General features: G+C 47.3%; 1 protein-coding gene across 6 annotated transcripts in view; it reads right to left on the bottom strand.

Annotated features, from left to right (window-relative positions):
* Positions 1-23811, bottom strand: part of fermt2 (FERM domain containing kindlin 2) — a 188736-nt gene that overhangs the window by 97081 nt on the left and 67844 nt on the right. For all 6 annotated transcript variants that reach the window (XM_072489727.1, XM_072489726.1, XM_072489729.1 and 3 more), the window contains exon 3: positions 12772-13005. In XM_072489727.1, coding sequence (XP_072345828.1) covers positions 12772-13005 — 234 coding nt within the window. The remainder of the gene's footprint in view (positions 1-12771; positions 13006-23811) is intronic.

Raw genomic sequence — 23811 nt, 5'->3', positions numbered from 1 at the left:
AACCACAGGTTCGTCCTGGGGAGGATAGATGGGGGATTTCAATCTTGGCAGTGAGCAGGAATTGTGAAGCTGAAGGACTTGTTCTTGGACGGGACGTTCGCGAGTTTGGGAGCATTGGAAGAAAAATATAAGTTGCCATCAGGGAATGCTTTCCGATACATGCAAATGAGGGCATTTACGAGGCAACAGGTGAGGGAATTTCCACAGCTCCCGACGCAAGGGATCCAGGATAGAGTGATTTCGGGGGCATGGGTTGGAGAAGGTAAAGTGTCGGAAATATACAGGGAGAAGAGAGACGAGGGGGAGACGATGGTAGAGGAGCTGAAGGGAAAATGGGAAGAGGAGCTGGGGGAAGAGATTGAGGAAGGGCTGTGGGCAGATGCCCTAAGCAGGGTAAATTCCTCGTCCTCATGTGCCAGGCTTAGCCTGATTCAATTTAAGGTTCTACACAGGGCGCACATGACGGGAGCAAGACTGAGCAGGTTTTTTGGGGTGGAGGATAGGTGTGGGAGGTGTTCGGGAAGCTCTGCGAACCACACCCACATGTTCTGGTCGTGTCCGGCACTGCACGAGTTCTGGGAGGGTGTGGCAAGAGTGGTCTCAAAGGTGGTGGGGGTCCGGGTCAAACCAAGCTGGGGGTTAGCTATATTTGGGGTTGCAGAAGAACCGGGAGTGCAGGAGACGAAATAGGCCGACGTTCTGGCCTTTGTGTCCCTAGTAGCCTGGCGAAGGATTCTACTAATGTGGAAAGAAGCGAAGCCCCCGGGCTTGGAGGCCTGGATAAACGACATGGCAGGGTTCATAAGACTGGAGCGAATAAAATATGCGTTAAGAGGATCGGCTCAGGGGCTCACCAGGGGGTGGCAACCATTCCTTGACTATCTCGCGGAAAGATAATGGAAAAACAGAAAAGACAGCAGCAGCAACCCAGGGGGGTGGGGGGGGGATTATCCCGTGTTTTTGTTTTTTGCCAGTTGTTGATATTTGCTTTTTGTTCTCTTTTTTTTCTTCCATTTGTTGTTAGTTTAATATATTATTTAAATAACGTTTAATGCATATTCCTTTATTAAGTTGTAAAAATGGAAAATCTCTGTTTGAAAAATGTCAATAAAATATATTTTTTAAAAAAGGTTGCAAAGAGTGACAGACAGGTTATACAAGTGGATAATAGAGAGATAGTTTACACTGGCCAGGGAATCCAAAACATTGGGGCATTCTCAGGATAAGGTGCTGATCATTAAATTACTTCAACGGGTTGTGAATCTTTGGAATTCTCTGCCGCAGACGGTTTGGATGCTTCATCATTGAATACAATTAAGGCTGGGATGTACAGATTTTTGATATCTCAGGGCATCAAGGGGTATAGGAAATCAAGGCAGGGAAGTGAAGTGGAGTTGAAATCCAAGTGCAGCCATGATCATATGGAACTGTGAAGTTTTGCATATGACTTTGATGCAACATCAAAAGCTTCCTGTGCTCGGTTTACGTTTGGAGCAACTCAGCGATCATGTTCATTGATAGTTTAACTTTTCTGAATGCTAGTTTGAATACTGTGCCAACCACAGGTACAATGACGTGAAAGGGATGTACAAAGTGAATATTACCAACAATTTGTCCTGGTCCACATCTTGGAAACTTAGGCACCAAAATTCTTGTGTGGTGCCATCTAACCTTCAAGAGTGCAAAGCAAGCAAAAGAATAAATAAAAATATATTTGGGCTTCATACACACAGACATATGGCCAGATTTTCATGCAGTCAGGAAGATTCAACAGGCCTTAAATCGTGAGTGGGACCTAGATGTGGAAATCTCTCCCTCACTTCTAACAGATCCAGTTTTTGTCAGTAGGGGAAAAGGAGACAGGATGTGATTTTCATGTGAGGGAAACCCAAACTCAGCAGTTCAAACAGACCCCTTTAGGGTCTTAACCTGTAGCGAGCGTAGGAGAAGGCCTATACAAAGGTCATGATCTGAAGATTTAAAAAAAAAAATACCCATCTCTTTTGCAGAATACACTTGGAACAGTAGGCAGGATACAATAATACTGATTTATTATTGGTACACAATAATTCTCCACTCCCCGAAGAGTTCCCCTCTTCAACCTGCACCCAGGTCAGGGTTTTTATACTAGGAGGGGTCCCCTCGTTAAAGGGGAAGTCCCGACTGTTACCAGGGAAGTTCATGTTCTGTGGAGGTCACAGGGAACCGGATTGTGCAGAACCAGTGACCTCCGTGGGGGTTTTAACATTCCTTCTCTCCAACCCCAAAGTCTGGAGTAGTGACCACATCAGCAGACTGGCGAGAGGGACCCCTCGTTCTCTTTGCCCTGGGATGACGCTTGGGAGTCGTCTGTGCGGGCTCCAGAGGTTTGCGCGTGGAGAGTCAAAGAGGCATGGGCAAGGTGCGGCGGTCTCCGCCGGTTACTGAATGTCCATGTTGGAGTTGGATTCGGTCGGGTCCACACCCGGCATTTCCGTCTCCTGGATCACGTTGGCAGCAGGAGTCAGGGGTGACTGCTGTGGAGGTGGTCCATATGTCAGTTGGACTCCTGGCCTTGTGCCCTCACTTTGTAAGCGATCAGCCTGAACACCATGCCTGGAACCCATGAGGCATTGTCGCCAAAATTCCAGACTTATGCCGAATCTCCAGGGGCGAAACCGCGCAAAGGTGTGTGACGATCTGCTTCCTTCTCGGTTCTGGCCTGTCCACAGCAGACCTTCCCAGCAACGTCCACGATTACCAGACTCAGTCTATTGCTGCGGCAGCATCGGCCAGCGCAACCCAGTCGTGACATGCAGCATGGTCAGATAGCAGAACAAGATTCATGTCAATCGAGTCTCCGAAGATCCATAGGTCTGCTTCTTCATGCCTTGTCTGAACCACGCATTCGACCAGTCCATTGGAGGCCAGGTGGTACAAGATGGTGTGTACGTGGCAATTCTGCACTCGTGAAGGCCGCCTGATTGTCCAAGACCAGCATATTTGGGGGGGGGGGGGGGGGGGCATGCAGAAAATCTGGTGTAGTTGCTCAACGGTGGCCCTAGCGGTGGTCGCCTGCATTTGGTGGACCTTCATCATCCACTTGGAGTGGGTGTCTACGATGACGAGAAACATCGCCCCTTGGAACAGACCTACGAAGTTAATAGTAACCACCACATACATTCCCCACAGAATAATACTGTCCTCGTGGCTTAGCTTCCCACAGAATAATACTGTCCTCGATGCTTAGCTCCTGGATTTGGGAAGTACAGGCCTTCAAATTGTCCGGCAATGCCCGGTGCTGGGCTCCATACTGAATGATGTGGCAGACACAGGGTAACTTCACGTCCGTCTGTGTCCAACCTTGAATGCGAGACACTGGGACCGGCAAGGGGTCCATGAAATGGAGGGCGGCAATTACTTAATTGGCTGAAGCTGGCGTCGTGGCCTAGTGGAGAAGCATCTCACCACATCCGTGTGTGGAATCTTGGCCCCCAAACTGAGCTCCAGTGTATACTCATATGCAGCCAGCAACAGGACCCAATGCTGGATCAAAGCATACGGGATTGAGGGGGGAGGAGAATAAGGAAATTGACCGCACAGATCTCCCCACCCCCCCAAACAGGCCAAATGAGGGCTTATGATTCATGAAGACCATAAACATATGGCCACAGGCATACTGGTGGGATTTTGTTTACTCCAAAAGACGACAGGACTACAACCAAACCCTCCTTTAGGTTCGAGATGAATTTCCCGTGATAGTTCACGAGGCCCAGGAAAGAATGGAGTTTCATCGCCTCGCCTGGGACGGGGGCCTGTCGGATGGCCAGCACCTTGCCCCAACAGGGTGTAGGCCATGGCGGCCCACGCGGTAAACCAGATACGTGACTTTGGCCGCATTGAAGATATATTTTGCTTGCCGGAGGTGGACTCTCTCAAAACACCGCAAGACTTTGGTCAGGTTCTATAAATGTTCCTGGTCGGAGAAGCCCGTAATCATATTTTCCATCACGCTTTGGAAGATAGCACATGCTGGAGGGACCCTGAAAGGCAACCGGATATATTAGTCTAGCCCTCTATGCATATTTATTGTCACGCAGCATCACGAGCTGGGGTCCAAAATATAGGAGGTATGGGTGGCTTATGTCCAGCTTCACAAAAGTTCAATCTCCAGAGTTTTACATGTAAATCCTTGATGAGAAGGACTGGGTAATGGTCCAGGCGCAAGACACAGTTCACCATCATCTCGTAATTGCCGCATAGGCATACAGAGCCATGAAGCTTCATCACAGGCAGAATGGTGTGTATAATGCCCAAACATTCCAATCGGTCCGATTCAGCATCCACCTTGGGTCTTGAGCACATGGGATTGGTTGGGCTCGGAAATAGCACGGCTGCGCCAATGGGTCGACACTGATCCAGGCCACTGCTCCCTGTGTGGTGCCCTCCTGGAAAATGGTGAGGAATCTCACCAAGACCCCTTCAGTCCATGCGGCAAACCCACTGCCAATGGAGACTGAGTTGGCGCAGCCAGTCGCGGCCGAGCAAACACGGCCCGCTTCCATGCACCACCAGAAATAGAATTGCTGACTGCTGCTCATGTGTAACCAGGATCGATGTGACTGCAGTCGCTAATGGTTCACCAATGTGTATGACAAGCCGGACGCCGGTGTCTCATAGGGCTAATATCTGGAGGCCCGACCGGATCTTATCAAACGTGCGGTGGCTGACCATGGAGACCGTTGTTACAGTACCAAGCTCCATTCGGATGGCGTGCCCATTCCCCTCAGGGCAACGTGGATTGGAGCAACCCGTGGCACTGGCATGCAGTGTAGCTGCTGGTTATGATGAGCCTTCGTCATGCTCGGCCGAACGGCAGGGAGTTGGGCCCTCACGGGCCGTCTGTCACTTCGGTCCACTGGTGCCGGCCTGTGTTTGACGTCTGGATCCTCTAGGTCAGGGCAGGCCATGCGGCAGCTTTCCAGACCACTGCGACCGTGGCCAGCATCTCTGCAGTAATCGTCCCACCATTGGGGGCCCGCTTCTTCTCGTGGTGACAAAACCAAATGGCAGTTGGTTGGGCAACCTAGATTTAGGATCGCCATACCCTTGAGTTCCTGGGCAACCTGCTTGGTGCTCTGTCGAAAGATGGCCATCTCAACCACCCGCTGCAGATGCAGGTGAGTTTCCGCTAAAAATATTTTGTTGTGTTGCCATGTCATGGATTCCACAGACAAAACGGTCTCGTGGGGCTTCATTCAGTGTGGTACCAAACTCGCAGGTTTCAGCCAGTCTGCACAATCGGGCCACGTAGTCATTTGTCGATTCGCCCTGGGCCTGGGAGGCAGTATGAAACCGGAACCGGCGAACGACTATCGGGGCTTGGGGTTAAAGTGGTCCCCCTCAAGGGCCACTAAGGCGGTGAAAGACTGCATACCAGCGCATCTGGGTGGGTCAAACTTTTTACAAAGCTATAGGTTGGTAGAAGTTAACCTTCAAACGGGGATCAGCTTACACGCGGAATATAAAATGTGAACTGCTGGGTGCTTATTATGAAATATGAAGTAACCACAACAGCAGTAATTCATTTTAAATTAATGTGGTAAGGTTTATTAAATAGATTAATTGTACAAAATAATAAAATTCAGTCTTTGGCATCCGACAAAGCTCTCACGATAGGGAGCTGTTAGGAACTTGTATCCAGAATGGAAACTTGGATCCAGAATGGGGTCCAAGATGTAGCAAGCAATTTCGGGGTTAAACAAAATGAAGGACAAGACTGCTAGCAGCAGAGTAGAGGTAGAAGCCCACAGCTTGAGGTACCTCATCCCATTCAGACTTAACCTCGTTAGTGGGAACCTCGTTAGTAGGAATACACAGGATGCACCGATTAAGCCAGGATGATCCACTCAAGATCCATGGTTATTTGGGATCACCTTGTTTGACCAGCCATCAGCCCATCACAGAGTCTGATGATCTATTTGTCCGTCAATGGAAGGTTAGTTGCATATGAATGGCATAGCTTTGTTCTTTTAAATAAACGGAACTTTCAAAAATAGTTCTAAATGAACTTGACTTGCAGCAGAGAATTGCTTTGTAAATATAAGTATCATCTTAGCCTGTCTATGTAAGTGAAATGAGCGCTGTACGTTTATTGGAAATGTTGTTTAATGGGAACTAATGTGATACGTTAAGAAACTGCATGTAATTGTTAATTTTGGAACTGAAGTAAAGGTTTAAATATTGTTTACTTTTTGTTTCAATAAAGTTTGTTTATAAAATAACTAAGCCGTATTTCTTATATTATTACTCCTGGAATGAAAATCAATCTTTCCACAATGTATTAAAACTTTAAGAAGTTATTGCATCTGGTCCAGCATAACCTCTGTTGAGAGCTGACCAGGCGTCCGAAACAAAGCATTCATCAAATTCATTCTGAATCACTTTGGCTATGAAATGATCGTAAGGATCCAACTTTGGGCACCCCCAGGTTAAAGAGGTGTGAATTGTATCAAGCCAGGACAGTTGGTAGGATTTCGCAGGCCAGATGGTGGGGGATGAATGTAATGCGACATGAATCCCAGGTCCCGGTTGAGGCCGCACTCATGTGTAACCTGGGGTTACCCCATCTCTGGAACTGTAAAGATTTAATCACCTGCTAATGGTCGCATTCCAAGAATTGTTTGGCATCTTTGAATTTGTCGAAAGATATATGTTTCTGGAACATACCTCTTCATTCACCTGAGGAAGGAGCAGCGCTCCGAAAGCTAGTGACATCGAAACAAACCTGTTGGACTTTAACCTGGTGTTGTAAGTCTTTGTACATTGAATTGAACATTCTGCATTTTTTTAATGATCCAATGACAATTTTGCACTAATCCCACGATTTGATGATGAAAACCATAAGGCAGCATGCATTTTTCCAGTATTTGCGAACATAATTCTTGAATGGCTTGTTGAATTACAGTCGTTAGATCAGTTTAGTTGCATAACTAGGGTGATAGAGAGGGCTTTAAATTGGGGAAAAGATCATGTGAGGAGCGATGTGGTAAAGAGAACTGTGTAGGAGAGCAGGGTGGCATTTTGGTTAATGATAGCCAGATAGTGGCAGGAAGGGACAAAGTATACAAACTTAAGGGTGCACCAGCGGGAGAGGCCAGAGTTTGCAAAAATGGTATAAAGATATAGTTAAAGGTTCTGTACTTGAAATGTGTGCAGAATTTGTAATAAAATAGATGAATGGTTAGCACAAATAGAAATGTATGACCTGATAGCCATTACATGGAGCCATGGCTGCAAGACGATCAAGGTTGGAACCTGAATTTGAGGGTATTTGACATTTTGAAAAGAGAGAAAATTGGGGAAAGGCATGGTCTTAAGTCCTAAAATAAAAGCAAAAGCAAAAGACTGCAGATGCTAAACAAAAGCAGAAAAAGCTGGATAAACTCAGCAGATCTGGCAGCATCTGCAGATAAACTCTGGTAGCTCGGTTAGTTAAGGATGACATTAGTACAATAGTGAGATATGACTGTAACTCAAAATAGCAAGATATTTAATCAGCTTGGGTAGAGAAATAGAAAAGGCCGCTTGTAGGGGTAGTTTATAGGCCGCCTGATTATACTGTTGAAGAGACCATACAGGAAAAATGTAAAAGGGTATGTAAGAAAGGTACCTACTGAAATAATCAAGGATGATTTTAATCTATTTATATATTGGGCAAACAGATTGGCAAAGGCCTTACTGCCTCTTGGTGAAAAGGAACAAATATATCAAAATTAGCTTAGTGAGTACTAAGTCATCAGATCAAGAAGGTTGTAGCTTAAATTCTGATAACTTCAGTTAGAAGATCTCAGCAAATGTAGGGCAGCTCAACTCCTGTCAGCACCCTTAGATGTTGGAAATATTAGCAGGACACCTTTCCAGTTTGCTATTCAATAACATCCATGAATATTGCAAAAGGGAATGTTGGGCAACGAGAGGACCGAGGCTCATCTGAAGCTCCCAGAGTTGAATAACCTACCACACTGTCAGAGCTGACATGTAAATACAACTGGTACAATAGGTAATGCAAGATATTGAAACAAGGCAAGCTAGTGGAAATGACCCACTTCTAACAGAATAAAAAAGACCCCAAGGCATTTCACAGGAACGTTAACAAAATTTGACCCTGAACCACATTCGGAGAAATTGCGGCAAATTACCAAAATCATGGTCAAAGGGGGAAGGTTCAAGGAACATCTTCAAGGCGGAGGGCAGGGTTGAGCAGCAGATTCACTTTCAAGAGCAATGGGGAGAAAAGAGGGAACACAGTATAGCGAGACTAGTAAAGATAGTTGATGTTAAAAGATGTCGAATTAGGCACACCTAATATGAAATTCTAAACAGCATTCCACTGGGTCATAAGATTTAAAATAATCTACTACTTTCCAATCTTGTAATTCAAGAGGAGGATCTATTCTAGATTTAATTCTTCCCCAAAGACATCTCATTGCAACTTCCCTTCGAGAACCTTGTCCCGTGTTTAAAGCATATAATCATCAGATAAAGTATTAAAATATGGAATTAATTCACTTAAAGTAGCCATCAAGTCAGTTAATTGCAACATTTAAGAGGAAATTAGATTCAACACTTCAAGGAGTTATTAAAAACCCGATGAGAAACGGTTACAAAATGATCGGAGAGCTCTTGATGTGGATAGGGTTGTCAACTCTGCCTGTGCATGGATGCGCACACTGATTGTGACCTTTGATTGATTCAATTGATCGAATTTCATAAAGTTGGTAGCAATCATAAGCATGACCATTAAATCGTGCTAGTTTTAAAATTATAGTAAATTCAGGTCATCAGTAACATTATATTTCAATGGTACAATTAAAAACAAATTTGACTACACCTAAATCATATACATCAGGATTTAGTTTGACTGTGAGCAGTTTTAATCCTCCTGCATTGCTGACAGCTTGTTTTTTTAAAGTGCACCACTGTATTTAACACATCTGTAGACTTGAGAGTTACAATCAAGCGGTACTAACAAAGTGTTGGAATTTGTTCCTCCTCTCCATATTTCTTACATACAGGTTACTGACGAACTGTAGTACATACCCATTCCACCCCCCTACCCCCTCCTCCCCCACCATGGTAAAATGAAGGTTGTAATTCTTGTTAAATTGGTTTTCAGGAATTGTGTAGCATCAATGGTGCAATTGATTCATGCATATGGCTGAAAAAATGTCGAATTGAGTTGCACCTGATACAAAGAAACACTCTTTACTTCAACTGGAGGGACTGAATTGAAGGTGAACCAGTGTGCAAAGGTTACACAGGGCTTTCTCAAGAATAACAAAGCTCAGAGGTGTAAAGCACCTCGAAAAACAATTCCCTGATTTCCGCATTTAACAATGCATGTGCAGTTGCTGGAAATTACTGGGGGAAATAATTGGACAAGGCCTGAAAACAGGATAGATTTATTTGTGATTTCTACTGCAGAGGGTTGGATGAGTGCATTAATGGGGTAATGTACAATAAATGCTTGGTGCATTGGCAAGCCTGCAATTGAGTCGGCTGTCCTAGGAGTATGGGGAAGTGTGGCACCAATTTGGTGCAGGCTTTGTACAGAGCTTGTAGCTTATTCTTTCCAGTTTGGAAGTGGTGGCCAATGTGGACCTAATCTTGTCTGACAATGGACGTCTTAGCTTCTGCTGCAGCTATGATCTATGATCTATATCAGATGTCTGTGCGGAGTCTGCATCCGGTTTTCTCCCACTAGTCTCGAAACATGTGCTGTTAGGTAATGGACATTCTGAATTCTCCCTCAGTGTGCCCGAACAGACGGCAGAATGTGGCGACTAGGGGCTTTTCATAGTAACTTAATTGCAGTGTTAATGTAAGCCTACTTGTGACAATAAAGATTATGTCCAAGAGCAACTGTGGCAGCACAGACCGAGGTAATTAAATCTCAGCTGGTTGTCATGCAGGCTCAGACTGCTGCCATCATGGCTGCAAAGGCCAGTTATCAAAGAGTATTTGCTGGGTATAGACAGTCAAGCAATCTATCCTCCAACAGATTATTAGGATTGCATCAGCTGAGGTGGCATTGGTTCGGTGGAGAATGGACCTGGTGTCCTCTTAGGATGACTGCTTGACTCCTCGCACCAACGTCACTTCACCAGTGCATTTGTTGGTCAGCCTGCCGACCCAAACTGCCAAGGTAGTACAGTCCGAAGTCAGGTCTTCTCGGCCCCGAGTTGATTGCAGGCATTCTGCAGGGGCAGCACGGTAGCCTTGTGGATAGCACAATTGCTTCACAGCTCCAGGGTCCCAGGTTCGAGTTCGGCTTGGGTCACTGTCTGTGCGGAGTCTGCACGTCCTCCCAGTGTGTGCGTGGGTTTCCTCCGGGTGCTCCGGTTTCCTCCCACAGTCCAAAGATGTGCAGGTTAGGTGGATTGGCCATGATAAATTGCCCTTAGTGTCCAAAATTGCCCTTAGTGTTGGATGGGGTTACTGGGTTATGGGGATAGGGTGGCGGTGTTGACCTTGGGTAGGGTGCTCTTTCCAAGAGCCGGTGCAGACTCGATGGCTGAATGGCCTCCTTCTGCACTGTAAATTCTATGATAATTCTGAAAGATTAACTGCAGTTAGTTGCTCTCACTTAAATTCAGCACCTTTCCACCAGCCATCCTCACAAGACAGGAATTAAGGGAATGCACCAGAGATAAGTTGTTTCTTTTAAAAAAAAAATTAAATATTAGGTGGCTTGGTTGATGAACTTAGTTTTGAATGGTTTATACTTCAGCATTCTGGCCAATAATCTGCGATGATCAGTAAGATGGAAGGCAAGGAATCTAACGGTTCTAATGAGGAGATCTCAGGAGTGTGGACTGCAGTCAATCCAGACAGAAAAGGGATGGGGATGCATTGGTCATCTCTTCCCTTCCTTCTCCTGTTCACTCTGCCAAGTACTGCAGGACTCCTCCAAAGCGGTTCAGGCAATCGAACATCTGCCCAAGTACCTCAATGGTTTCCTCGATGGCAATGTGATGAATGTAGGAATTCCATGTATTGTATTGTCTGTATTTGGTGCATTAAGGGGTAAAAGCTTGGGTTAGTGTGTGCATGCATCTGCTGCAGTATTTTTAGAAATACTGGTTTGAAAGACAGCCAGGTTTTGTAACTAAAAGAGATGATTTCATTTTTTTGCAATGCTTTCATTATTATTCATTCTAACTATGTATATGGTTTACCTGAAGTTGGGCTAATGGAATTTTGTTTATATCAAAGACAGTTCCATAGGGTGTAGATAATTAGAGACGTTGCGTTTGTCTTTAGTCGTACGGTGCAGTTAATGGGAGGAGCCAATGGCTGAAACAGACAAGTGTTGAGTTCAGTTTTAGATTGGGATTGAATGTGAACAGACCAGCAGTTTCTTTCAAACAGTTTAGATAAAAATATTTTGCCGGTGCACAGATCAGCAGTTTCTGAAAAGGTTGGCAGGTTGAACAGTGGTCTGACGCAGACAATAATCTGCAAGCTGGTTCCTGAAGGATCTCGCTCTCTCAAAGCAGTCTATCCAAGACATCTCCTTAAAAGCAAGTATTCCTAGGTTGGCTGGCTGTATTTAAAAGTAGATTTTGACCAGAGATGTGTTTTGCTCAAGTGCTTTTATTTGTTTAACAAAGACAATTCATTCTTCTGGCATCACCGGTCATCTCCATAAATGCAACATCCATGGTGAACTGTGAGATGTTATCTTCTCCAGTCTCAGCCACTGGCAGTACTGTTTTTACCCAGCTCGGAGGTTGCACATGTGGTTCTGAGAGGGGGCAGGTTTCTGTGATCACCTCCTTTGTAAAATACATATAGTGCAATCATTGCTCCTGGTTTAGTGTGGGGCAACAGGAGTGCTCCCGGAAGACAACAGATTTCCTGCCGAGAGCCCTTTTCATTCTCTCCTTGCTCTTTAAGCGGTCCATCCTCTGCAATGCTGCCTTTGCTCCACCTCCTTTCATGCTGCAGGGGAGGTGGGAAACCACACAACCCATGACTGGCAGAAGGTAGTCTAACCAGACACCTTGGAGTCAAAACCAAGGCCTTCTCCACATGCGGCACTTCCTGTTAACTTCATCAACATTAAACCACTCTGCAAACCACCAAGCATTTCTGCTGGATTGGTTGCAGTTTGTAGAAGTTAATCAGCAACTAACTTGAGAGTGATTGATGATTCCTTTAAGTAGTAATGTTTGGGGTGGTCCCAATGAGGTCAAATAGCAGTGCTGGCGTCAAATTAGTTTCATCCCAACGGAGGTCACAATCACCTATTCTGTACATTTCCGGTGCATGGTCCTAACATGCGTGCCAGTTTTGTGCAATTTATTCTTTGATGGAATTTTGGCATTTTTGGCTAGGCCAGCATTTATTGCCCATTCCTAATGTCCCTCGAGAAGGTGGTGCTGAGCTTCCCCAATATGGCGCCCAGCAAGGGCCATGTTGGAAGCGTGGGCATGCAATGCAGATCCCATTGGGAACCAAACACACACTACGTGCAGCACTGAAACTCCAGGCAATAAGTCCCATATACCCCAATGCAACTACTAATGGCCTTACCATTACTTTCAATGCAAAACCTGACCAATATATCTAAATGACTGCTAGCTTTCTAATAAAAATTTTGTTCAGTTCATGTTGATAAGAAGTAAAATGTTAATCTTAGCAATATAAATATTGATATAATACCTTGAGTTACTTCCCAAATGACAGAAAGTATACCAACAGGGACTATATAACACTGATACTCACTGAATGTCTTGGTGATGTCAGAGACTGCTTTGAAGACTCTGTCTGAGAAGTTGACTTTCACCTTCACAGTCTTCATATTGGGCAGCTGGAGGCGAAGTACCTTATGTTGAGGTGTGAACATCAGCTTGGCGTCAGCTTGAACACCATACTTATCCAAGGTCCAGTGGGTTTTCAGGAGCCAAGTTTTTCTCTTCTCCCACCACAAGGCATGATCCGACCAGTCTTTCTTCACATCTACAAGGAAAAATCAGAGAGTTAGATCAAATGGTTCAAAAGTTATGGGACAATTGTAGGAAAGAGTGCAATAATAGTGGTTTGTACGCCATCTTTGAAATCAATTCTCCTTTCCACACCTTGGGATGAGTGCTATTGTAGCTAGTAACGAGTCTGCCAACTTTGATGGAGCATTTAACTTATTGCACTCTCTCGAGCAGCATTGAGGACAATGGACAATGGCCATGTGCTTGGAAAATGCTGACTTTGAAGCTACCAGACATCTTTTCCAACCAACAGAAGGTGGTCAGATGGACCGAAGATGAACAGCATAAGTAACAAAAATAATCAAAATGCAAATCTATTTTGCTCCAAATGACAAACCAGCCATGCTTGATAACACAAAGGTCCCAGAGAAAAAAAGAGAAAGAGAGAGCGAGAGAGTGTATTATGTTTATTAGCTTTCTATTCAAAAAGAAAGTGGGTGGGGAAATTGAACAATGTTAACACTCTCTTTCGGAAGCTAGAACAGGGAGCCCTGAAGACTGAATCAATATTTGTATGGGAGTTCTTCCAAACAAAAGTTTGAGATCACGTTTTTCCAGAATTTAAAATGAATGATGCATAAAATCATATTCACATATAAGGTTATAAATCAGCACAGTTCAATGGTTTCAAACAAGCTGCTTGCTTCTGCAATTCCATTTATGTCCCTATACATATTATCACACATTTGTGTTCTCAGCAGTCAATCGGATCAGAGTAAACAAACCTGCCTGGTTGGTTAGTGAGTTTTGAACAAGAAAGTTACTTATTTTTCACTTGTAATTTCAAATCTCCCTCTAAGTTTTGCTACACTGATCTTGCCACACATATTCACCTCAACCTCACTCATATTCACTTTTTTAAAAAAAATATTTTTATTGAAGTATTTGCAAAATGTTTATAACAGTAACAAACAAAATAACATAAACATCAACATGGTAAGCTAGACATTTCCCACCCAACCCCTTCTGTACATCCCTTAACCATATTGCACCTACCCCCCCCCCCCCCTCTTCAGAATGCTGCTTCTGCTGACATTTAAATTTTCCCCGAGAAAGTTGACGAACGGCTGCCACCTCCGACAGAACCCCAGCATTGATCCCCTCAAGGCAAACTTTATTTTCTCCAGCTTGAGAAACCAAGCCATGTCACTGACCCAAGTCTCCACAGTTGGGGGCTTCGGGTCCCTCCACATTAAAAGGATCCGTCTCCGGGCTACCATGGAGGCAAAGGCCAAGACATCGGCCTCCTTCACTCCCTGAATTCCCGAGTTTTCTGACACTCCAAAGATCGCCATCTATGGACTTGGCACCACCCACGTACCTAGCACCTTGGACACTGCCTTGGCAAACCCCTGTCAGAATCCTCAAAGCTTCGGGCATGCCCAAAACATGTGGACATCGTTTGCTGGGCTACCCGCACACCTCGCACATCTAACTTCTACCCCGAAAAACTTGCTCATCCTCGCCACCATGTGTGCCCGGTGTACCACTTTAAACTGTATTCGACTGAGCCTGGCACATGATGAGTAGGAATTAACCCTGCTTAGGGCGTCTGCCCACAGACCCGCCTCTAACTCCCCACCTAGCTCCTCCTCCCACTTGCCCTTCAGTTCCTCCACCGGGGTCTCCTCCGCCTCCAACAACTCCTGATAGATATCCGACACCTTCCCCTCTCCCACCCAGATACCAGAGACTACTCTGTCCTGTATCCCCCGTGGCAGCAACAACGGGAAAGCCAACACCTGTTTCCTCAGAAAGTCCCACACTTGCAGATATCTGAAACCATTCCCTGGCGGCAACTTGAACTTGTCCTCCAGACTGGGAAAACTCCCGTTGATGAATAGATCTCCCATTCGTCCAATTCCTACTCTCTGCCAGCTCCAGAACCCTCCATCTATCCTGCCCGGTGCGAACCGGTGGTTATTGCAAATCGGGGTCCAGACCGACGTACCCTCCACCCTCTTGTACCTCCTCCATTGCCCCCAGATCCTCAATGCCGCCACCACCACCGGGCTAGTGGAGTAACGGGCTGGCGAGAACGACAGAGGTGCCGTTACCAGTGCTCCCAAACTGGTGCCTTTGCATGACGCCGTCTCCATCCGCTCCCATGTCGACCCCTCCCCCACCACCCACTTCCTAATCATCTCTATATTCGCCGCCCAGTAGTAGTTGCAGATGTTCGGCAGTGCCAACCCACCCTCCCCCCGACTGCGCTCCAACAACATTTTCTTCACACGCGAGGTTTTAATCACCCATACAAAGCCCAAAATAATCTTGTTTACCCGCTTGAAAAAGGCCTTGGGGATGAAGATGGGGAGGCACTGGAAGACAAACAAAAATCTGGGGAGGACCTTCATTTTCACGGTCTATACGCTCCCAGCCAGCAATAGTGGGAGCATATCCCATCTTTTAAAGTCCCCCTCCATCTACTCCACCAACCGGGTTAGGTTGAGCCTGTGTAATGCCTCCCATTTCCGAGCCACCTGTATTCCCAGGTAACAAAAGTTCCTCTCTACCACTCTAGCTCCCCCTCCCACTTGCCCTTCAGTTCCTCCACCGCCTCAAACAACTCCCGATAGATATCCGACACTTTCCCCTCCCCCACCCAGGTACCAGACACTATGTCCTGTATCCCCCGTGGCGGCAACAACGGGAAAGCAAACACCTGTTTCCTCAGAAAGTCCCGCACTTGCAGATATCTGAAACCATTCCCTGGCGGCAACTTGAACGTGTCCTCCAGCGCCTTCAGACTGTGAAAACTCCCGTTGATGAATAGATCTCCCATCCGTCTAATTCCTGCTCTGTGCCAGTTCCGGAACCCTCCATCTGTCCTTCAGTCTCCTCTCCTGCCCCCTTGCCTGGATCACGAACAATTCACTTTTTCCCCATGTTCAATTTGTACCCCAAATACCTGCCAAATCCCCCCCCCCCCCCCCCAAGATCTGCATCATCTCCCCCATCCCTAAGATATACAAGAGCAGATTGTCCGCGTACAGCGAAACCCGGTGCTCCACCCCCCGCGAACCAGCCCCTGCCACTTCCTTGATGCTCTCAGCGCCATGGCCAACGGCTCTATAGCCAGAGCGAACAGCAACGGGGAGGGGGCGCCCCTGCCTCATCCCTCGGTGTAGCTTAATGTACCCCAACCTCAGCCGGTTCATGCACACGCTCGCTACCAGCGCCTGGTAGAGCAACCGCACCCAGTCAATAAAGCCCTCACCAAACCCAAACCTTCCCAGCGTCTCCCATAAATACTCCCACGAACCCGATCAAAAGCCTTCTCCGTGTCCATCGCAACCACCACCTCTGCCTCCTCTCCTTCTGAGGGCACCATAATTACGTTCAAAAGCCTCTGAACGTTAGCATTGAGCTGTCTGCCCTTAACAAATCTGGTTTGGTCCTCCCCTATCAACCCCGGGACACAGTTTTCTATCCTAGAGGCCAAAATTTTAGCCAGCAGCTTGGCATCTATGTTCAAAAGCGAGATCGGCCTATATGACCCACATTGCTCCGGGTCCTTCTCTCGTTTAAGAATGAGTGAAATCAAGGCCCGTGACATATTTGGGGGGGGGAATGGATCCCCCTCTCTTTAACCTCGTTAAAGGTCCTCATCAGCAGTGGGCACAACACTTCTGAGAACTTAAGATTCTACCGGGTAACCATCCGGCCCCGGAGCCTTGCCCGACTGTATGCCCTCCAGTCCTTTAACAATTTCCTCTGCCTCAATCGGGGTCCCCAGCCCCTCGACCAGGTCCTCTTCCACCCTCGGAAACCTCAACTGATCAAGGAACTGCCTCATCCCTTCTGCTCCAGCCGGGGGTTCCAACTCATATAATTTGTTATAAAATTCTTTAAAAACGTCGTTCACCCCCCCTGGGCCCAAGACCATGTTACCCTCCCTATTCCTTACTCTCCCAATCTCTCTGGCTGCTTCTCTCTTCCTAAGCTGGTGCGCCAGCATCCTGCTCGCCTTTTCCCCATATTCATAGACCGCCCCCTTGCCCTCCTCAACTGCTCCACCACCCTCCCAGTGGTCAACAACTCAAACTCTGCGTGTAGTTTCCGACGCTCCCTCAGGAGCCCTGCGTCCGGGGCCACGCATATCTCCTATCCACTTGAAGTATCTCCTCCACTAATCTCTCCCTCTCTGCTCGTTCCACCTTTTCTCTGTGGGACCGAATCAAAATTAGTTCCCCTCTTACAACTGCCTTCAGAGCCTGCCAAATTGTCGCTGCTGATACCTCACCCCTATCATTTGTATCTAGGTAATTCTGGATGGACTTATTCACCCACCCGCAGACCGCTTCGTCCGCTAACAACCCCACATCCAGTCTCCACAGCGGGCGCTGCACTCTCTCTTCACTCAACCGCAAATCCACCCAATACGGGGCATGATCAGAGACTGCAATTGCAGAGTATTCTGTCCCCGCCACCTTCGGAATTAGCGCCCTGCTCAGAACCAAAAAAAATAAAAAATCAATGCGGGAGTAAACTTTATGGACATGAGAAAAAAAACGAAAACTCCTTCGCACTCGGCAACTCGAATCTCCACGGGTCTACCCCCCCCACTGCTCCATGAAACCCCTCAACTCCTTCGCCGCGGCAGGCCTCCTCCCAGTCCCGGATTTTGACCGGTCCAGATCGGGATCAATGACTGTGTTAAAGTCATCCCCCCTCCATGATCAGGCCATGAGACTCCAGGTCCGGGATCTTGCCCAACACCCGCCTCATAAATCCCACATTGTCCCAGTTCGGCGCATATACGTTCACAAGCACCACCCATACACCCTCCAACTTCCCATTCACCATTATATATCTACCCCCTCCCCCCCCCCCGCCGCCGACTAGCCATAACCTTTTTTTTGGCCAGCCCCGAGCCCGCGCCCCCTGCTTCCCCCACAAGCAGCAACCACCCCCGACCTCCCTTTTGTTCCCCGATAATAGTTCCTCCCCTGTCAGCGAAGCAGCCTTCCCCTCCCCCGACACCAGCACCCAAAACCTGATCCCCCAGGTCAAGCACCATTTTAGCACATGCTCACCCCTCCACCTCGCTTCAGAGAGTCAGCTGAACCATGCTGACCCCGACAACCCCCGCCCCTGGTGCCAAACCGTCTGGCTCCCTATTGTTCGAACCCCTCTCCCAACCTGAATAAACCATTTAACAACATCACATTCGCCAGTAAGTAAACAACCTCAAGTAAAAGAAATTAACATAAACCAATGAAGAAACAATCGCTTGAAACAAGACCCACCCTCCCACAGAATAGCACCAACATCGGGGCCCCCTCCCCACTCCGCAACAAATCCCTGCAAAAACAAAGCACCCTCAAACCACCACCCCAGCCCAATACTTAACCCAGAACTACATACAATCTTATTTGAACCGATACAAAAATTACACAGATTACAAACCACCTTCATATAACTTCTTTGAGACTTAAGTGTCCTTTAAGACGCTTCCAACTTCTTTTCTTTAATAAATGACCATACATCGTCCGGTGCCTCAAAGTAAAAATGCCGGTCTTTTGTGCATGACCCACAACCGTGCTGGATACAGCATCCCAAATTTTACCCCCTTCTTGAAGAGGATCGCCTTCACCCAATTAAATTCAGCACGTCTTTTGGCCAGCTCCGCTCCCAGGTCCTGATAGATGCGCATCTCTCGGTTCTCCCATCTGCTGCTCTGCTCCTTCTTGGCCCACTGCAAGACGAGTTCTTTGTCCGAAAAACAGTGGAAACGCATCACCATGGCCTTCGGCGGGTCATTCGCCTTAGGCCCTTGCGAGGGCTCTATGTGCTCCATCCACTTCCAGGGGCCGAGAAAACGCCCCGGCACCCATCGGTGGCTCCAGCATGCTCGCCACATATGCTCCCGCATTCAATCCCTCAATTCCTTCAGGGAGGCCAACAATCCTTATGTTCTGCCTCCTGGACCTGTTCTCAAGGTCCTCCAGCTTCTCCTGCATTCTCTTGTGGCGCTCGTCCAACACCTCCACCTTGTGCGCCAGCACGGTTAGATAGTCCTCCTGGCTAGATAACTTCAGCTCAATCTCTTGTATCACTTTCCCTTGGGCCGCCTGACTCAATACCATGTGATCGATCGCAGCCTTGATCAGGTCCAGCGTTTCCTTTTTCAGATCAGCGAAACAGTCCTTAAAGAACTTAATCTGTTGCTCCTTATTCCACTGAGCCCCCGCTCCCTGGTCCTGACCCTCCGCCATGCTGCGCCACGGTACCAGCTCCGACTGCTTCACTCTATCCTGGCTGAGTCTTTTCACACGGCCACTTCTAGTCCAATTAGCCATACATCGGAGGGGGAATCCTTCTTAATATTGTCCACTGCACCGATCTATCCCCTAAAGTCTGAGAAAAAAGTCGGGAAAAAAGTCCGAAAGTCAGTTCCGGGCGACCTACTCCTCCATGGTTGCCACCGGAAGCCCACTCATATTCACTTTAACCCACATCTCCCCAACCTCATGCAGAATCCCTGGTGCTCTTTTGCCAACACATCAGCAGCTTGAATTCAATGACTATCAGATTGATTTGTATTCAATTTTTACTGATATGCAGATTGCAGTTGCTCCATTAATCCAAAATTAGTCCAAAAGTATGTAAAAGCAGTTCAAAAGGAGACTTACTAGACTAATACCTAGAATGTCTTATGAGGAAAGGCAGAATAGGCTAGGCTAGTATCCACTGGAGTTTAGAAGAGCAAGAGCCATCTTGATTGAAACATAGAAGACCCTGAGGGGTCTTGTCAGAGCAGAGATGGAGAGGATGTTTCCTCTTGTGGGAGAATCTAGAACTAGGGGTCTCTCTCAGAGGTCATGAGTCTTTGGAAGCCTTTTCCTCAAAAGGAGAGTGGAAGCAGAGTCTTTAATATTTTTAAGGTAGAGGTAGTTAGATTCTTGATCAACGGTGGGGCGGGGGTAAGGTGGGAATGTGGGGTTGAGGTTACCCTCAGCAGCCATGATCTTATCGAAAGGTGGAGCTGGCTCAAGGGGCCGAATGGCCTACTCCTGATCCTAATTGGTATGCTTGTGGCCTACTCCTGTTCCTAACTCGTCTGCTCGTAAAATTCAAAACCTGGACAGGCTTGAAACTTTTTCGGAAACCCTGCTGTTTTTCCAACTTTTAAGCTTTAGTTGAATGCCTATTAGTTGCACATTTGCTCAGGACGAGAATCTGTCTATTCAGTCTTTCAACTTCTGACCACGACAACCAGCCTCCACCAACGCAACTTCCACCAGCTTATAAGGTAGTAGCTAGGACGAGGATTCAAATGCCAGCATATTTAGTAAACTGAATGTTTGACATTGTTTTTGAAGTACTGTACAATATTTGCTTATTCCCCCAACCCATGTCAGATTCAAAATAAAATTAATTTCAATGATCCAAATGTGGGACTGGACTGTCCTGGCAAGTTTCCTCTTCAGGGTAATTCCCAAACAATGGACTTCCTGTGGAGTTTGCACACTCTCCCAGTGTCTGCATGGGTTTCCTCCGGGTGCTCAGATTGGCCACACTAAATTGCCCCTTAGGTGTCCAGGGATGTACAGGTTAGGCGGAGATAGTATGGGGAGTCAGCCCAGGAAGGGTGCTCCTTCAGAGAGTATGTGCAGACTCGATGGGCCGAATGTCCTCCTTCTGCACTGCGGGAGTTCGGTGATTGGTTCTTCCAGGATTCCAGTTGATTCTATTTAAATTAACCAGTTCTGCATTACATCTAAAATGGTGTTAATCAGACTTGCTATTTTGCAACGACATGATGTGTTGGGTTTTAAGAGATTAATTATAAAGATTTAAATAGGTAAAAGGTAAAGTCGTCATAATGCCAGATGACCATAGGCTGCCTTTGCCTTTGAGGGGGAGAGCTAACTGTTGGTGGTTTAACCTGGAGGATAACCACACCTCAGACGAGGGACAAGGTTAAGAAAGCGGGCTTTCATGAATAACCTTAGCCGGTACAGGAGTTGAACCAGCACTGTTGCCCTCGCTCTGCATCACTGTCTAGCCAACTGAGCTAAACCGGCCCCAAAAGAGTTAAATACCAAACCATAGCATCACATTACAATTAGTATTTTGTTTTATAAATTTAGAGTACCCAATTCATTTTTTCCAATTAAGCGGCAATTTAGTGAGACCAATCCACCTAGCCTACACATCTTTGGGTTGTGGGGGCGAAACCCACGCAAACACGGGAAGAATGTGCAAACTGCCCACAGACAGTGTCCCAGAGCCGGGATCGAACCTGGGACCACAGCGCCGTGAGTCAGCAGTGCTAACCACTGCAGCACCGTGCTGCCCCTCACATTACAATTAGTATAACTGATGTACTCTGTGCCCTCTCAGTGGGGCAAGTTCCCCACTTAGGAGGTCAGAGCAGCAGGGATCCACAGAACAGTTCTGCCAGGGTAATTCAAGCTCCAGATTTCATTCCAGCCTTGGCCCAAGCATGGGCAAAACAGCCAAATTCCAGGGGAGAGGTGAAAGTGTCTTTGACATCAAGGCACAGAGGGTAGCATCAAAGAGCCCTAGCAAAATCAGTCAATGGGAAATCGGGGAAACTTCACTGGTTGGAGTCATACCTCGTACAAAGATAGTTGCGGTTGTTGGAAGCCAATCATCTCAGCCCTAGGCCATAATTTCAGGAGTTCCCCATCTTCAGTTGCTTTCAATTACCTTTCCTTGATCTTTAAGGTCAGAAGTCATGGCACTTGTAGATGATTGCATCAGATATTGAAGCAATCCATGTCCACATACAATGTTCTCTGATTAGATGACACCTTCCACTCAACTCCAACACGATCACCATTCCCTTATATGTAACCCAACAGGGAGATTGATTAGTATATTAAAAATAATATATCTGCACTGCACTATCTGTCCATCTAAAGTACTTCAACCTTCATAGTTGGTAATGTCTTATGGCAACTTTTAAAAATGAAACGATGTAAAATTTACGATTGGAATAATGTAAACAGTCACTGTAATGCGAACATAATGCAATGTAATTACAAACTTATCACCAGGTGGCACAATGCTCCAATTTTCTATTTTGAAGTTTTTCAATTCCATCACCATTTTGTTTTTCGGTTGAGTCATTACAACAATTCCCTTTATATGTATTTTTAAATGTCAAAGTATTTTCAAGTATCTTACTTATTATAAAACATTGGAGTGTATTTAATTCCTTATTTTCAGCCACCCTCTGTCCTCTTTTATCATGCCCTTCAGCACCCTTTGCACCCCAAAAGCCTCCATTAGGCAAGAACTGAATTCACGTATTTTAAACACTCTTATTCCTCGAGTTTTAAGAAGCATTCAGAGAGACTGCTACTGAGTGTCCAAAGATAAAACCAATTAGTGAAACTCTCTGGAACTTTTAAATTGTAAGTGACTGTCAAACACCGGCCAGGATTCTCAATCTAGCAATGCTGGAATTGCGAAACATGATTGGGCGGAGAATCGCGCGAGGCGGAAATAGTGTTCGGCACTAGGTGCCTGACAAATCGGGAAACCAGTGCCCTGGCTGCTGAGGAAGAGAGGTGGGAGAACATGTTCCCAGAGGCATGAGCGTGGGCTGCTGGTCCTGCCGCTGTCATCCCTGGCTGGGGGAAGGATATGCCAGGGCTGTGGGTGACCAGGGGGTGGGCCATGGGGTTGGGGTGAGTCTAGACAAGGTCTGCCATGCCATAGCCTGCGCACCCCACTGATCGTCACTATGGCCTGTGATGGCGTTCAGAGACACCGGCTGTATGACTGCCCCCAGCCCACCATCCCCCACAATTGGGCGCCACCCGCCAGTGGGGCATCATGCAGCCCACCAAAGGGGGACGCCCAGAGTAGCCCGTATAAGACGGCGAGCAGCGAGCAAACCGCCAGCATCGGTAGGGCCAGCCACCGGTACCTCTGCCGGCAGGGACGTGTGCTGGTGCCAGGAATGTGGTGCGGAGTGCAGGGCAAGAGTGCCAGGTGGAATGGCCAAGGGCGTGGGGGGCCATGTGGGGCCAGCGGCTGCAGTGCAGGCCGGGGCCTTGTGGCAGTTGGGCACTGGTACGCACCATGCTAACATCTCTGCTTTTCACCCCCTGCAGACAATGGACTTCAGAATCCAGCCAGGAATGGTGGCCTTAATCCTAGCCGCCTCAGCCCCGGCTGCCCAACAGGCCAAGGATGAAGTGAGAAGGAGGCTTCACATTAGGTCTCGTGTGTACCAGCAGAGCCAGTCATTCGAGGACCTGTCGGACCGTCACAGACTCCAGCTGAGCTGGGGGACAGTGCGACATATCTGCTGGATCATGGCTCACCTGGAACCGCCAGATGATGGTCACACTGAACCGTGGCTCCTGGAAGGACCCCGTAGCATAAAGCGGGGACTTGTCTGGGATCTCGCAGACCTCGGTGCACATATGCATCCGCGCTGTCATGGAGGCCCTGTATACCCGGTTGGCACAGTACATCAGCCTGAATATGGACCGAGCCCACCATGATGCCCAGGCAGCGGGTTTCGCTGCCATGACCCAGGTCCAGGGGACTGATAGACGGGTTGCATGTCCCTTACGAGTATTGGCTCATGACAGGCTGCTTTTCACAAACCCAAAAGGGTTCCACCCGATGAACGTGCAGCTGGTTTGTGACCATGAGCTGTACATCATGCACGTCTGTGCCCGGTACCTGGGCAGTCTGCACAACACCTTCATCCTGGCAGACTTGACGTCCTCCCCCCTTACCACCCCACCCCCAAGTGAGGGGTTGGCTTGTTTGCGGCAGGGGTTAT

Source organism: Scyliorhinus torazame, chromosome 2, assembly GCF_047496885.1.
Source record: "Scyliorhinus torazame isolate Kashiwa2021f chromosome 2, sScyTor2.1, whole genome shotgun sequence".
Classification (NCBI taxonomy): Eukaryota; Metazoa; Chordata; class Chondrichthyes; order Carcharhiniformes; family Scyliorhinidae; genus Scyliorhinus; species Scyliorhinus torazame.
Note: the sequence above shows the minus strand (reverse complement) of the source record. Positions and strands in the feature narration are given on the sequence as shown.